General features: G+C 38.4%; 1 protein-coding gene across 1 annotated transcript in view; it reads right to left on the bottom strand.

Moving 5' to 3' along the window:
- The window catches only part of ADAMTS16 (ADAM metallopeptidase with thrombospondin type 1 motif 16), a 125,640-nt gene that overhangs the window by 46,807 nt on the left and 61,110 nt on the right, over nt 1-17,723 (bottom strand). The window contains exons 9-13 of the mRNA XM_045566084.1: nt 15,017-15,170; nt 6,642-6,737; nt 4,362-4,510; nt 3,056-3,228; nt 1,175-1,305 (exon numbers count right to left, since the gene is read on the bottom strand). Coding sequence (XP_045422040.1) covers nt 1,175-1,305; nt 3,056-3,228; nt 4,362-4,510; nt 6,642-6,737; nt 15,017-15,170 — 703 coding nt within the window. The remainder of the gene's footprint in view (nt 1-1,174; nt 1,306-3,055; nt 3,229-4,361; nt 4,511-6,641; nt 6,738-15,016; nt 15,171-17,723) is intronic.

Raw genomic sequence — 17,723 nt, 5'->3', positions numbered from 1 at the left:
TCAAGGCAGGTTTTGCCACCAAACAAGTTAAGGCCCCCAAAAACTTTCACAGCTTTTTGGATTTCAATTGTTTGGATTTTAGTTACAAATAAGAGATTGTGACACTGTATCATTAAGAATACCTAAATAAGATAAACATATTTAACAAATCAATTAATAATTAGACCCAATCGAGCATGTTACAGCTGAAAGAGTTCTTCATGGAATCATCTAGTCTCCATATCATGCATTAAACCAGCTACGCTAAGGCTCTCAGTGCATCCCCCAACTCTACCAGGGGCACACAACTCAGAGGAAGCTACAACTAGAACGGAGGTCTTTGGACTCCACAGAATGTGTATATTGATTAACTTTATTAAAAACTCATTGTTTTCATGCAATGCATGTGATCTGGTAACACCTTCACTTTGTTGATAATAAAATTCTTTCTACCCCTTGTCTCTGCCACTGGCAACAAGCTCGTCATGTGGTGCTTACTGAGACTCCAACCTTCCCTCCTGCCCTCCCCAGGGGAAGCTGTGCTATGGGAGGTTGCTGAGACCACGGCAGGAGCTGCAAAGGGGCCTGGGCTCTCAGCCATCCCTGCTTTCACTGACTGTCCGCGCTACCGCCCGGAAACTGTGACCTGACCCTGTGGCTCCCACGCCCCTGCACCCAATGCCTGCTCTACGTGGACCCAAGGATAAAAATCCTAGCTCCTTACCCTGGTGGTGAGTGTCCCTTGGGGAGCCTCTTCTCACCTCATGCACCTCCCTGAGCAAACCCAGGCCCCTGCCTGCCTCCCGGGTGTTCTGCTGCTGGAATCAGCTCCGACCAACCCATGCCTCTGGCACCACCCCATTCCCTCTCTACCTCCCCAGCATGCCTCCTCCAGCTCACCCTTTGAGATCTCGCTCAGATGCGGGTGCTCCCTTCTCCCAGGAGCCCTGCAAATGTGCCAGACCCACATCTGAGGAGGGATCGGCTCTTCCCCTCTCCTCATTCCCTGCACACACCTCCACGTAACAAAGGGGCGTGTCATCAACGTGTGTTCTCCTGGCTCTCACCCCCACTGGGCTGTGCCGGGGAGGGGAGGGGTTGTCTTCTAAGTCTGGCCTTTCTACCCCTACAGGGCGCCTGGCACATAGCAGACTGTCTGGAGACATTTGTTGAACGAATGAAGGATCATTATTACCTCACATATCCCATCTACACAAACATTACGGCTATCCTCCGAGCATGGAGTCCCATCTTTGACTTTATTTGACAAAGAAAAGAAGAAATCAAATCCTTCTGCGATACAGTAGAGTTTGCATAAGTCCTGATCTTAAAAAGAAATACACACACAAACACAAATAAGAAAGATACTTAAGCTCTGATCATTTTTGCTCTGAATTTTAGACAGACTTTTTTCCCCATAAAATAGTTCCCCACAATAATACATTGCAATGACATTTCTCATGGCCGCCTCATTAGGCTCCCCTCAGTTTGTTATTATTACTTGGTATTGCTTCTCTATTTAATTTTACTCCACAGCGTCCTTCATGATCCTTGTTTACACAGTGGGTGGCACATAGTAGGCATTCAATAAATATTTGTTGACTTAACTACAACATTAATGTTTTATGATTTTGCTAGTATCCTTAACTACTACTTTGTAGCAATGTAAAAATGTCACTACCATTTTGTAGCAATACACAAAATTCTTACAAATAAAATGCAATAAAAGAATGGTCACCAAATTTCTTAATACATTTGATGAAATGCATAAAAATTTTAAACTACTAAAAAAATAACTTTTAAATGAAATCTCTAGAGAATAATGTTTTCTATAAATATAATGGAGTATCAAAAATATTGATACCTAAAGAAATAGGAAGTTTAACTTCTTTCCTCAATAATCCATTTCAAGGTCTTACGGTTTATATTTAATATGAACTTTTGTAGAAACTTTTCCTTTTGGTTCTCTCCTTGTTAAAGAAGGAACAGTTGACAATGAAGATTTTGTCTGCCTTACAAATTTTCATAGGCCCAAGACTCATCTGCATTTTTCTTATTCTTCAAGATATGAGATTCAACAGAATAATTCCAAGAATCAAATTTAGTGTGTGACTCCATGATTAATGAATTTGTTTACCGCAAATTGGCAAAACCAGGAGTAGCACACACTCTGTTGGGCTCTGATTTCAAAGTTCATTCTCCTGCCTAATAGTCTGTTTTTCTCCTACTGGCTTAATTTTTACAGTTGAAGAGTAAAAGCACAACCAAACATGCTTTATGTGGGATTGCTTGAAATTTCCCTTCTAGAATTTGGCAACTTCATAAATCTGCCACCATGAAAACATGACACGGAGATGATAAAAGAAAATGTCAGATGGAATATCCCAAACTATGTATTTCCAAAGTATCTCTGCCATTTTCTTAGACAGAATTCCCAGTTTCAAGGCATGAGATGATTAAGTGTTCTTTGATTTTCTCTTTGACTATGCCACTTGAGCTACTGACTTCAAGTTATTATAATCATGAGAGCAACACATTGCTTTCCCACTGGAGAATAAAATCTTACATCTGCCACAAATAAACTTGGTTTACAGTTATAGATCAAGACTTCCTGAATATAGGATGCTTGAAAATTGAAATAATATTCAATTTTTCAAAAGGCACAAAAATTTTTGTTTCATTCTTTGACAATTATAGGTGTCCAACAGATAACATGCATATAGCAACATCACCATCAACTACCATAATTCTAAATTTAAAAAACACGCATTGATCCCATATCAGCACGTCATCTACTTGGTATTTTTTATCACTTCTTAGATGCGTTTCATTGTATTGTGTACACACTCTATCTGCTATGTTGATTTCTGACCGCAGAGCCGGTCAAGTTTAGATAAGATGCCATGACAGTGGGTCAGGCAAAACCACACTAACCACCAGGAAAAAGTATGTGACAGTGACCTCTCCGAAAGACGTCTGGTTTATCTGACACCACACCATCAATTACGTCCTTCTTTAAAAAGCAAAGCTAATAAAGCACAGGCTATTTATTACCAGGGAGTAATGAGAGATTTACCTTCCACACGAGTGTAAGGCTTCCACGTGTAGTGCCGCCCTCGGAACCGCTTGCTGTCGTACTCAGCACACTGGGCCGCACGGAAGTCAACACTGTCCTGGGGACATTTCTGACTGTTGCAAAGCTTTAGGGTGCGAGGTGAGCCCACGCAAAACTTCCCTCCCTGCGACGGTCTGAAATGTATATGTTATAGTTAGAAACCTCATAGCGTAGTAGCTCCTAAGCCCTTCCTTGAAGTTAGGCTAACTAGAGACGGAGCTGGTGGTGTTAAATGCCCAGAGTGGGTGGGTAACAGACAGGTGGGTTTCTAAGCAGTCACAGGTGCTTTCCTACATGTGAATGACTCAGGCTGCGGTTCCTTTTCCACTGGGTGTACCGTTAACAACAGGGGCAGGACAGGCTGGAATCTGGCAAGCGGCTGGCACGGACTTGTCCTTGCTGTCCCCAGCTCCCCTGGAGGAGGCAAGGTGGGCCAGCTCTCCTCACACTCCCCGTGAGGACTGACTGAGAAGGGCCACGGACCCCCAGGATGGCACAGGAGAGAAACAGAACTCTGACTGAAATTCAACAATGTCTGTTCCAGACCTCAACTTCTTTCTGCTACCGGCCAGGACCCGAGAACCGAGTCAGAGGAACCGTCCCCTTTTTGGGGTTGGCACCAACAGCCAACGCCCCTGCTCACCCCCGAGAATTCCGGTGTACACACCTGGGGAGGGCATCCTGAGGGGACAGGGTTGGGGCCCTTTGGGTCCTAAATGAGTAACGTGACATGTCTTAATCAAAGCAGGAACAAAAGGGGAATTTAAAAGCCTCTTCCCTTCACCACCCTGGTGACTGCTTCTCACGTTCTTGTCTTCTTACAGAAGCCTACAATTAAACCTCCCATCGTGAAGGTAAAGATATTTCATCAAATCTCCAAAATTTATTTTTTTTTCACGTGAAACAATTATTCTTATTCATTTGTGTTTTATAGACTTTTCTTGTGATTTATTCATTTGTTTTAAATAGACCCTTGGTATTACAAGTAAATGTTGTTAAAATCCAATTCCTGGCTATCACTGTTGGGTCTGTTATTTTTTACTGTGGTCAGGTAGTTATAAGCATCTTAAATTATTTCAAAGAGAGATAATTCCTTAAGAAATGCTTGAGTAAAATGCCTTTCCTACTTATCATTTCCTACAATGATACGTAAAGTACAGAATTAATACTATGGAGCTTAGGTGCAGGCGTGCTGTGTGGAATAGCATAGAAATCTCATGGCATAGAAATCTCTTGTCCATGAGGAAGGAGGCCAGGACATACACACCTGGGGTTGGAGCAGAGGCGGTCCCTATGGGATACCCCTCTCCCGCAGGTCCTGGAGCACGGAGACCAAGGAGACCAGTCTGACCAGTGGCCATGGGTGGGCTTGGGGCCTTCGTCGCCATACTTCACGCACTGCCCTCCACGGCACCACTAAAGATTTTAAAAATACACAAATACATAAAAAAGTTTACTTGACTCATGGATGCATAGGTGGGTTCATTTCATAGCTACTTTAAGTACCATAAGGCTGAGTAGTGGGAAATTTTGTAAAATCTGCAGACATTAATGTCCCTACCCTCAATAGCATCTAGTAAAAATACAGTACATTTAATATGACTTCCTTTTTTCTTTCTAAACCTAGCATCCTTCTATAAATCCACACACAGAGAAGATGAATAGAAAAATCATTTTCAAATGTTTGATTTCCTGGAAACAATGTGTTTAATGAAGGAGTGCTACTCGAACAGTCTGCTCAACTCCCAAGTCACTGAACTCTGACCTCTCCTGGAAACAAGGTGCTTTTCAATCTCAGCTCCAGAACAGAGAGTCTCAGGTGGGAAAGTGCAGCTGGAGGCTCCGTGTGGCTCAACACCTTGTCATTCTTGGCCGGCGCTCCCAGCTTTCACCCCAAAGCACCTGGGCTGACAGCCTCGAAATTGCTACCTGACGGCATGTCAGAGGTCACACAGCTTCCAAGGAGATGAAACAATCCATGTGGGATTCCGCCTGTCCCCACAAGGCTGGAGATGCTATCTGCATCACTCTGAATGCACGTGAAATTCCACGTGGCTGCCTCCCCCACCGAACACTATCCTAATGTGCCCTAATGCTTTGCAACATAAAGGAAAAAGCTATATTTGAGATACAAGGGAAAATAATTTAAAATGCCAATGAAAATTAATTCAATAGTACTTTCAAGGTAAATACAATGTAACAAGAATGTGAGGGCTATTTTGAGGAGCATCTGGCTACACCACCCAGGAAAAAACCACATGTGAGCAAAAGAAAGTAGGATGCCAGGAGAGCCACTCATGCTGCCTGTGAGTGAGAACTCATGCCCAACAACAGAAAGGCCGCCAACCTTTCAAGGAATATCATAATTTTTGCAAATTATCACCTGAAGAATAAATTTTAATCAGTTATGAGCAGAAAAGTCACGATTATCTGCAGCACAACCCTCAGGTAAACTACCTCAAATCCTTTAATCATTAGAATTTCCACACGGCAGTGTCTCACCACACTCATCTTCTCTTTTGAGAAACAAAGCATTTTTATTACATTTTTTATGGATTAATTGAACTATTTCCTATATCACTGGAAGAATTCAATTATCAATCACTCTCTTTGAGAGACTGGAAAATAAATCACGTCAACAACATGCCTGGAAGAAAAGGTTGCTGGGCGCTTCTCAAGTTGGCTTCCCTTACCTTCTGCGTTCCTCAGGCAGCATCGCCACAGTTTAACTGCAAGTACGTCAGCAGTGCCTGTTAACATTTTAAATTTCTTCTGTCTGTACTCACATTTAAATATGTTTAGGAAGTAATGTAGTTTATGCAGAATTTAAACCATAGAGCGATGATATTTAGGCATGTATTGCTCTTTCATATTCATTAGTGTCATTAAAAAGGTCAGATACATAAAAAGCAAAAATGATTACAGTGACAATTTGGGTTCAGTATTTTTCTATCTTATCAATAGTCTTTTATATTCTGAAAGAAATACAATCATAGGTTAAATCAAAAGAATTAAAATATTCCCTTGAGTGTTTAGATAATTTATTTTTTAAGTTTTAATGACAAAATTGTCATTCCCTACCACTCAGTAATAAACTTGCTATCTTGCCTATTTCCTCTATTCCCCATCAGATCTCTCTCTGTTTTGTGACAGGAGCAACAAGGTCAAAATGGTCTTTTCCAGGCTCTTCAAATTGATGCTCTGAGGCTTTCGCAGTACTAGCTAATGCTGGTCCTTTACACAGGTAAACAGTGGTCAATGTTTCCATGTTTTCCCTTATTAAATCGATTAAGTCACCACCTATTGTCTGACTTCCATGTCTGTGAATTCCAGATAGCTCATCAATTATATTTTCACAAAAGTGAGAAAAAGAGTCCTTTTCATAGTATCAATATAAAATAAAAACAGTGTTTGATAGACATGTAGATACCTACACATGCATATGAGAAATACAGGTTTAGAAAATAGCAGTGCAAAAGGAGGAAAGATGCATGGATTGAAAGACTGACATCTGAATATGATGCTGCACCTAGCCTTAGCTTCTTACCATGTCGTGCCCACAAATAGTGCCTTCTGCTGCCGGCATAAATTTAGTTTCACATTTCCTTCCAGTCCGATGGCACCACAGGGCTTTACAGATGTCCTAAAGAAGAAAAGAGTCATTAGTATTACATACTGTCCATAAATCTGTGATAAATATCACTAAAAAGTTTAAGAGAAAAACAACAGATATAAGTTAAAAGTGGATGTTTACTTAGCCACAGAGTCACATGATACAGTGAATAGACCCATGTTATAGACTTGGTTCAAATTAATTCCACCCCTGAAACTTTATTTGTACTTATTCATTACACATTCAATGAAAATTATATTTTCTAATTAAAAAAGTAAAATATGAATAATCCAGACATTTCAGAAAACTACAAAAAATTAAAATTGAAAAGATTCCTAAATTTAACATTTTATATTCTTCTCAACCCCACCTTCCACTAACCTCTCCACCTCTGAATCTTTGTTTTTAAATTAAGGATGATTAGGACACTTGTCTTACCCATCCATCCATCTATCCATCCATCCATCCCTTCCTCCACGTATCCTCTATCCCCAAATCTCTGATGAAAACTTAAGTATGTGAGGCATCTTGATGGTCCAAAAGTACCCTCTTAAGCTTGGCTTTAAAGAGCAAAGAGGGTGCACATGGTGCATGTGCAAAGTGGTGTGCCCCAGCAGAGGGAAGAGCAGAGTGCAGGGTGAACTTCTCAGAAGGAGAACAGGCCTGGAGGGCTCAGGGATGCACTCAGAGAAGGCACCATATCTAAGCCAACGCTTGAGCAAGGGGAGTTTGTCAGGAGGAAAGGGAGCAGCCTTCAAGGGGGAAGGACATGTGAATGAAATTCAAGAATGAAGGGTGTGTGCAAAGGAAGGAAGACCCACGTGGCTGGGCTGATCTAGCAGTAAACTAAAACAAGGTCTAGGTCTGAGATTTATAAACTATGGAAGGCTCTCCAAGCAGAAGGAATTACTTTTACTTTCACATCCTTTGAGTCCAAAGGAATGTTTTAGTGAAGGGCAAATGGTAGGGACTTGTGAAATGATAGAATCTTCTGGAATGCTGGCTGTAGCTTCGACTGGACAAGATGAAAACATTCCTTACACTGTCTGCACAACTGAAGGGAATATTTGAACAAGTGCTGCATTATTTCCCAAGAAATTTAATGGCTACATCTACTGGGTGATTTGTATCACAAAGTGCAACACACTGAAGCATGTCAACCCAGTTCTGCCAGAAAGATGGCATTTCCCTGCATGGTGATCTCATTCCACATTTCAGTGACATATACAGAAGATTTTCTGCATTCTGTGAGTCATCTCATGAGGGGTTTATTTTTAATAATCCATCTTAATTTTACCTTCACAAAACTAGTTCTTGAATATCCTCCCTAAATTTAATTATACATTTAGAAATTAAGGTATTTATTAAAAACACAGCCTCATATTTTTCCTGCCTACATCTCCCTCACTAATAAATCAGATTTTGGAAACTTGGAAGGTTAACAAGTAAACCTTCAATGTTTTAATTCAGATATCAATTGCTTTTATTTTGAGCTATCCATAAACATCCCATATGGTTACAATGCTATTAAATTTCACTTTCTTTTGAGTCCCCCAGGATCATTCAGCCTATTAGGGTAAACATGTCATGTTGGTGGTCAGCGCTTTGTCTAGCTCACATCTTCATCAGCAGGTAACAAGCAATGATGCTCCCATGTCTGCTTCTGTGAAGACTGTTGCTGAGACCCCAGGCTCGCTCTCCTGCAGACAGGCAGTGGCTGCATTAATAGGGTATGTTGTGTCAGGGTCCTGCTCTTGGCCAGAACAGCATTTAGATATCAAAGACAGAGGAAGAACCCAAGGAATCCATGAAAGCAGGGGCCTGAGTGTCTGTAACTCTTCAAAGAGACAACTCTGCTCTGTCAGCTCCATTTGCTTGCAGAAACGACAACTTTATAAAATACCAGGATGTAAATAAAGCCTCCCTTGAAACCAGAGCCTGAGGACTCCAACTCAACGTCTGGGTGGCAAAGTGGTGGATCAGAACCAGAGACCAGGGAGAGTCGTGGGGCAGGCCCTGGGTGGCGCTCAGATACCTGCTGCATGGACGGGGCATAGAGACCTCCTGATTTGGGAGGCTGCGCATGCACACCTGAATGAATGAATGAATGAATGCACGTGAAAGCGGAAGCTGCTCATGTGGCTGGGTAGCTGGGAGATGGCCACAGGGGTCTGGTAGAGTTTGGGATCCCAAGGCAGGCAGATCTGGGCAGGACTGGGTAGGCAGATCTAGGCAGGAAGAACCAGAGTCCCACTGTGCATATGAGGCAATGACACCCAGTCATCAACTTGTCCTGGGGGCTAAATGACCTGGTTACAGGTATTGTGTCCAGCTGAGGGCCAGACACATAATAGGGACCAAAGCACTGCACTTTCCCTTCTCACATCAAGGGCTTGAGGAGATTCCAGCACAATCCCAGCTCTCAATCTGCGTTTGTGGCTCTCTTCTGTGGGCACCGTGGCCTTAGGGAGCTGGGGTCCTAATTCACAGGGCTATTTCTAAGACTACCCAAGACAATACCAGGTAAAGGTGCTGTGACATGTTAAATTATTTTGCTATATTCATCATCAGTACCTAGTGCAGTGCTTGCTACCTAACTGGCTTTCAGTAAATGCTTTGTATGCAAGTTAAACATCATTTGTTTGTTCCTGTGAAAACCAGCAGGAAATTGTTAGTGTATGATAGAATTAATGACAATCAGTGAATTATATCATAAAAAAGTCTATTATAATTTAAGAGGACCACTAGATTAACACTTTCATTCAGAGTAATTTCAGAATATTCTTGTTTTAGTTTTTAGGAGCATTTTTCACAATAAAGAAATATGGATGGAAGATACTATTAAAGGCAAGGGCTTTCAACTCTTTAAAATATAAATCTCTCAAATGTAGGATGCTGGTGATAGCTCACCACTACAATGTGTGACTCCCTAATTCATCCGTGCCTTGATTCATACCATCTGTGTATTTCAGCCTCATTTTGGAACCTGCTCAATCCCTAATTCCAGCCCCAAGGGAGGAATAAATCATAGAGTTAGAAGAACCTGGAAATATCATATAACCAATGTTACTATTTTCAACATATAAAAAAGCATCTGAGACCTTGGTACCCTATTGATGTAATTGTCTGCCACTTAATGAACATGACACTCTGTCCCAGACTAATAAAATTTCTAGCATTTCAAAGAGTTAGATGATAAAATAAAAATTAAACCACAACTGAACAACCAAAAATCAATTGCTCTCTCACTTTTATCATACTTTGACTTAACTGCTTACTGCTGTACATGATTGTATTAAAGCATTATTATTATAGGTTGCTATATCCTTAATGAAACTTCAGAGTCCTCTTGGAACAAAGATCCTATTAAACCATGATTTTAGAGTCCAGGCAGTTGGAAAGTAAGACTTGCATTGTAGGGGGAGCTCCCAATTTAACAACAGTACCCAGGATACTGAGATGATCAAATTTCAAAGTAATTCTGGCCACTTAAATTTTAGACTGCAGGGTCGGGCCACCAAGCAATGTGGACAAAGAAGAATAGGTACTTGACAAAGACAAAATATTTGTAATAACAAATGCTTAACTCTGGCATAAAAGCATAGACACTTAACGCAGAGTTTACTTTTGCTTTTATCTTTGCAGCTAAGAAATTTTGTTTTCAGTGAAGGTTCTCACTTATTATATTAGCCCATAATTTAAGGGTAATGTTCACAAAGACCAATTTCAGTAATAATGACTTGCTTAAGTTTAATAGCAAAACATTTGGGTTGGAAATTTATTGTGGCACTTCCATAGTGGGAAGAGTGTGCCGCCAGATTCATTCCTCAGTCTGTTTGTGTTATATTCCAGAATACAAACTGAGCATGCAGTTACAAGTGATGTTATAGTCAGATATACAGTGCACTGTAATTATTTATTTTTCAAGCAGTTGAATGCTTTTATCCCTAATTCTGATTAACACTATACATCGGTGAACAGAGAAAGCCACTGTCATGTATTTGTGTGAATTTATACTCAAGTATGTAAACATACATATAGACACACCAAATACACATTCATCTATATAAGAGAAGGATGCATATGCATTTAAATTATCTATTTACTTTTCAAACCAAATAGTATAGGATATTAAAAGAGATTCATTCCTTTCTAAAATATCATCCATCTGTTACCCAGATTAGCAAATTTTTGAGTGACTCTAATGTGCCCAGTGCTGGTCTGGGCACTGGGTAATTTGCTTGTTATTTATTGTTTTATATCCTCACCTCAGAAAACTTCCTGATATTTACATTTTATTCTAACAAAGGGTCTATTTTGACCCTTTTAAATAAAAAATTTAGTAGGAGTTCATTTAAAAGATTAAATTTTATAGTTTAAAATGTCCCGAGATGTTTCAATCTACACGGAAAATAGAGAATATCTAATTGCCAAACCACATCTAATTTTGAGATTTGCTGTATTAGTCCTGGCCACACAAATAGAATTTAATTTTTTTTAAATAAAATATATAAAGTTTTTCTTCAAGAACAATTTTACATCATAGGAATGATCTGACATTATAAATTATCTTATTTTAATAGATATATATTTTTTATTTCAAAAGATACTTCCTCTACTGTCTATGATGGAGTAATTGGTAGCAAACTCATTTTTCTGCAAAACAAGAACAAAATCACAAAAAACAAAAACAAAAGTAAACCCCAAAACTATATGGACCAAATACAGAGGCCAATTGTTCTAGGCCTTGACAACAGGCAGCAGAGTACTGTGATGCTGGAGAGGAGAAAGACACACAAGGTAAGCACCACACCTGCCCAGCTCTCCATCTGGGAGTGCTTTGCTGAAAGCGCTACAGGGAGGTGGATCTCAGAGAGACAACAGCAGCTTCACTGATTAGAAGATGCAGAGATCAGAGCTGAGGTCTGTTCTAATAGCCAGAACCTGTGGCAGTGGACCAGAAAGCAGAAAGCTGCACTGAGTAGGGGCCTCAGGTGTCTGCCTTAAGATTTCCTCCTGGTCCTTGTCAAAGGGGTGAGCAGCTGACACACAGGATGAGATTCCAGGTAGCCTAGGAGAGGACCCACTATCCCCATTACTTTTCAACATAGTACTGGAAGTCCTTGCGAGAGCTATCAGGCAAGAGAGCAGAATCCAGGGTGTCCAAATAGGGACAGAAGAGATCAGACTCTCACTCTTTGCTGATGATATGATATTATATCTAGGAAACCCCAAGGATTCAACCAAGAGACTCCTGGAATTGATAAATGAATTCAGTAAAGTCTCAGGATACAACATCAATACACACAAATCAGAGGCATTCATATATGCCAATAACAGTCAAATGGAGAACCAAATTAAGGACTCAATACCCTTCACAATAGCAACAAAGAAAATAAATACCTAGGAATATATTTAACTAAGGAGGTAAAAGACCTCTACAGGGAGAACTATGAAACACTGAGGAAGGAAATCGCAGAGCATGTAAACAGGTAGAAAACCATACTATGCTCGTGGATAGGAAGAATCAACATTGTTAAAATGTCTATACTACCCAAAGTGATCTGCAGATTCAATGCAATCCCTATTAAATTACCAACATCATTTTTCACAGATATAGAAAAAATAATTTTATGCTTTGGATGTTACTTTTCTTGAATTTTACTTAGCTGATGTGAATATAACCACATCAGCTAATTTGGGCATGCTCTTTGTGTGTCTGATAAACTCCTAGCTAAATCGACCACGGGGAAAAAAAGATAATAAAAATACATTGCCATTATTAGGAATGGAAGAGGAGACATCATCATAGATCTTATAATAATTAAAAGGATGAATAAACAAATTCATTGGAAAAAATCACTTTTCCTGTGTTAATTTTGATAACTTCTTTATTTTTTTCAATGAATTTGATCAATCTAGTTATGAGTTTCTTCTGAATAACCCTATACCTGTTAGCATAGTTGAATTAGTAATTATAAAAACCTTCCTACAGACAGAACTCACTGGTAGATTCTAACAAACATTTAAGGAAGAAACGATATCAATCTTTTACAAATGCTTAAAGAAAACAGAGGAGTAGGGTACACTCTCAACTCATTCTCTGAGGTCAGCATAACACTGATAGCAACTCTTGAAAGGAAATTATGAGAATAAGATATCTTAGAAATATCATTCAAAAACACAGATGCAAAAATCCTGAACAAAATATTCACCATTCAAATCAGCAAATTACAATCAATATGGAAATACTATCTCTGAAATCAACAAGATGCATTTAATTTTATTTAAAGGTATATAATTCCATATTTTATACTAAGAAAAACATTGATCACATATCAAAAAAACCCTCTGTTTTAAAATATGAACTCATTTTTATATATCAGCACATCAAATTACATCACATATATGAATTTACTATAATGTGCCATTAATTTGTTTATAATTAGCTTGATGTAATCATTTCACAATGTATTCATATGTCAAGACATCACATTGTACCCAATAATTATTTATAATTATTATCTGTAAATTCAAAATAAAATAATTTAAAAACAAAAAACCAAAAACCAAATCAGCAAATTATAAATATGAGTAATAGACTATGACCAAGTGGGGTTATCCTAGGAATATGGGATGACTTAACATTCAAAATCCAATGAAAACAATATTAAAGACCAATCAATATAATTCACCAAATGAACAGAATAAATGAGGAAACAATATAACTAGATATATCTATATATTTATATAGATGCAGAAAAAAAACCCACATTTGACAAAATTAAACACAATTTTGTGATAAAATCTGTCAACAAACCATAATTAGAAATGAACTTACTCAATTTGATAAAGGGCATTTGTGTAATAACCAACAGCTAATATCATACTTAATGGTGAAATAGTATGTACTTTACTTGTGACACATGGAACAAAGTAATTATGAAGTTCAAGAATAGACAAAACTTACTAATGGTGATATAAATCAGAACAATGGTTGTTGCTTAATGGGAGGGTTGAGAGGCAGTGGCCCAGGGAACTTTCTGGCATAGTGGAATAAGCCACACCTTGACTGGGATGTAGGTAATATCGGTGAATCCATTTGTTAAAGTTCAAATGGTACCCTGAAAATGAATGCTTTTCATGGCATGTAAATATTTCCTCAATTACTAAAAGACATCCTGCATTTATTATTGCCTATATTTTCCAGATGTCACTAGGGGACTATGAATGACATGGCCCAAAGTAGTCACAAAGTAGACTACAGTGCAAAACAAAGTATGCTCTAGAAGATCTCATCTTTGAAAGAAAACATTAGTTTTATGCCTCTTTTCCTTAACAAACAAAAGAATTAATAAAAAAAAAAATTCGTAGGGAATTTACATCTCTGCCCACAGGAAAAAGCAGCATGGGGATCCATGCTGATGCTGACTGATTTATTGCTCTTGTTCCAAGCTGAGATCACCCAGCCGAGGAAAGGAGAGTCCAGTCCTGGCACAGAGCTGTATTGATCTTTGGGGAAGCTCTACTTGCATTCAGAAGAAAGAAGATTATCACGTTAGGTTGAAGTTGGGAGTATTCCCCGTGCATTCTGAAATGTTTGGAAGTTTCTGTAGGACCATATTTTTTGTCTACTTTCCTCTTGATGTCATTATAAACTAGAATAAAAGAAACCTCAAAAATAGTTACATTCGTTAAATTTATGGGTAGCTTTTCTTGTGGTTCCATAGAGAAAGTTCCTAAATCTTGATTTTCCCCGTCTTGCAAGAGCATATGTCTCTGTGTTATATGAGGAATTTATGTTAGGAAATCACTCTGGTAATGTCTCTAGGGTTCCTAGAATAGATATCACCTTCTATGAGAAACTACTTTATAAAAACTTTATTTGGGGGGATTTATTAATCAGAAGCCCGGGACAGGCTGCTGCTACATAGTAAATTATGCTCATATAGGGAGGGAGGAGCAAGGCCTTGTTTTCTTAATACCAATTAAAAAATGGAGAGTATTAATTTGCCAACTTACACTGACTAAAAATTAGTGCTGAACTCACACATGATAAATCAGAAAGAAAGATCTGACCTAACAGGCCAAGTCAGTTCTCAAATGAAAACTGATATCCACAACAGTATCTACCATCATCTTCTTTGCCAGTAAAACATGTGTTTCCTGTTATATAGGACCAGTCTTAACACACAGGATCTGACATTTGGTAGGTACCCAATAAATGCAGAATACATCAATGTCAGTTACACTAAATAAAACAGCTTTATGAATCATATTTCACTGAGCATGTGCCAATAATCACTTGCCTTTTTAAAGTCCAGCATGCAGAGCTTGGCTTTCTCTCCGAATTGCCACTTGCACTGCGTGTTTGCATCGTACAGCTCTCCAGGCAGCTTCTCAGGATACTTGTATTCCTTCACAGGCTTTGGCTGGTCAGCGAGGCAGACAGCTTGAGCAGTGCTGAAACAAAGAGGGACGAGGCTGCTGGCGACTGCCAACAGAGTCACCTAAGGACGCACTATCAATGATACGTTTTTTTCTCATGCTCTTTTACTATACAGCCTGTATAGAAAGGGGAAATTTTTCTCCTGAGGTCCAATACAATATTTATATTAATTATATTTAAATACAGGGACTCCATTTTCTGAAATTATTCATAATGTATTTTCCTTTTCTGGGAAGACAATTTGTTTTTCATTAGATTTCTCAAACTTATCATGAGGAAAAGTGAAATTGAATGATTATAACCAAATGTTCAACATGAGAAGCTCCCATTACAGACACCTTCCTTGCACACTTCTTGCCAGAAACAACCAAAAGATGGAAATGGGCTTTGTAAAAGTACAACACAATCCACCTATCTCAAAGACTGGAATTTTCTTTCTTTCTTTTCCTTTCATTCGTTTTTTCCCTAGGCTAGGGGACACCTGTACATTACCTTACAGCTTCCTGAAGTTCGCCATGGAACACTGGATTTTCCCTGGCAATGTTCTATGCTCAGGCTAATTTATGAACAGACCTCAAAGTCAAGAATTAGCTCTGCTAAAATTCACTAATAGATGCCTAAAGACCAACTACTGATTCCTTCCTTTGCAAATAGAGTATACAATTCTCTACCAGGATGTTCTTTGGTATAAGTTATGCATTTAGGGGAGGAATATTTAAACATTTTTGTGTTTGCAAATAGCAAGTAAATCCTATCCATAAATTTCAATAGGCCCTTCCTCTAAAAAATCAAAACATATAATCATAATATATTGAAAATGGAAGACCATCCCTCAAATTTTGCTTTGAGTGGAAGATCTTTGGCTCTAGTCTCCAGGGTTCCACTACTGTGGAGCTCAGGAGTCTGTGCATAAAACTCAACAAACAGCTCAGATGGGTCCCCTGTGAATTCTACCAAACATTTAGGGAAGAAATTATACCCATTATATACAAACTCTTTCAGAAGACAGAGCAAAGGGAATACTTTCTGACTCATTCAGTGAGGCCAGCATTACCCTAATACCAAAATCAGACAAAGACACTACAAGAAAATAAATCTATATACCAGTATCTCTCATGAACATAGATACAAAAATCTTCAACAAAATATTAGCAAATTGAATCCACCAATGCATAAAAAAATTACATATCATGACCAAGTGGGATTAATCCTAGGTGTGGAAGGCTGGTTCAGCATTCAACATTACATCAACAGACTAAAGAAGAAAACCACATAAAAGCATTTGACAAAATTTAACAGCCATTCATGATAAAAACTCCTGGCAAACTACGAATAAAGAAGGCTTTCCTCAACTGTATAAAGAACATCTGCAAAAAACCTACAACTAACGTCGTAATTAACGGTGAGAAACTTAAAGCTTTTCCACCAAAATCAGAAACTAATAAGAATGACTCCTCTCACCAGTCCTTTTCAATATTGTATTGAAAGTCCTAGCTAGTTCAATAAGACAAAAAAAGGAAATGAAAGGTATACAGACTGGAAAAGAATGAATAAAATTCTCTTTGGTCACAGATGACATGACTGTCTATGTAGAAATTTGAAAGAATCAACCAAAAATCTCCTGGAACTAGTAAGTGTTTATAGCAAAATTGCCGGATAAATGGTTAATATGCAAAATCCAACTGCTTTTCTATATACTAGCAATGAACAAGTAGAATTTATTTAAATTAAAAATATATTACCATCTATATTAGCACCCCCAAAATGAAATACATAGATATAAATCTAGAAAAATATGTACAAGATCTATATGAAAAAAACTACAAAACTCTGATGGAAGAAATTAAAGAAAGAAAGAAATGGAGAGATATCCCATGTCCATGGAGAGGAAAATTCAATATTGTAAAGATGCCAGGCCTTCTGTCATGATCTATAGCTTTAATGCAATCCCAGTCAAAATTCAAGCAAGTTAATAAACTGATTCTGGTGTTTATATGGAGATGAAAAAGACCCAGAATAATCAGCACAATATTGAAGGAGAAGAACAAAGTCCAAGGACTGATCCTACCTAACTGCAAGACTTACTATAAAGTTACAGTAACCAAGAAAGTGTGGTATCGTCAAAACAACAGGCAAATAGATCAATGGAACAGAAGAGAGAGACCAGATATAGACCTACACAAATAGAGTCAACTGCTCTTTGACAAAAGAGCAAAGGCAATAGAATGGAGGAAAGATAGCCTTTCCAACAAATAATGCTGGAACAACTGTATACCTACATGTAAAAAAATGAATCTAAACACAGACTTTATATTCTTCACAAAAATTTACTCAAAATGGATCATAGATCTAAATATAAAAAAACAAAACTATAAAACCTCTATAAAATAACAGAAGAAAATCTAGGTGATGTTTGGTATGGTGATGACTTTTTAGACACAACACTGAAGGTACAATCTATGAGAGAAATAATCATTAAGCTGGACTTCATTAAAATTAACAACTTCTGCTCTGTGAAAGACACTGTCAAGAAAACGAGAAGACAAGACACAGACTGGGAGAAAGTA

Source organism: Lemur catta, chromosome 12 (genome assembly GCF_020740605.2).
Source record: "Lemur catta isolate mLemCat1 chromosome 12, mLemCat1.pri, whole genome shotgun sequence".
Lineage (NCBI taxonomy): Eukaryota > Metazoa > Chordata > Mammalia > Primates > Lemuridae > Lemur > Lemur catta.
Note: the sequence above shows the minus strand (reverse complement) of the source record. Positions and strands in the feature narration are given on the sequence as shown.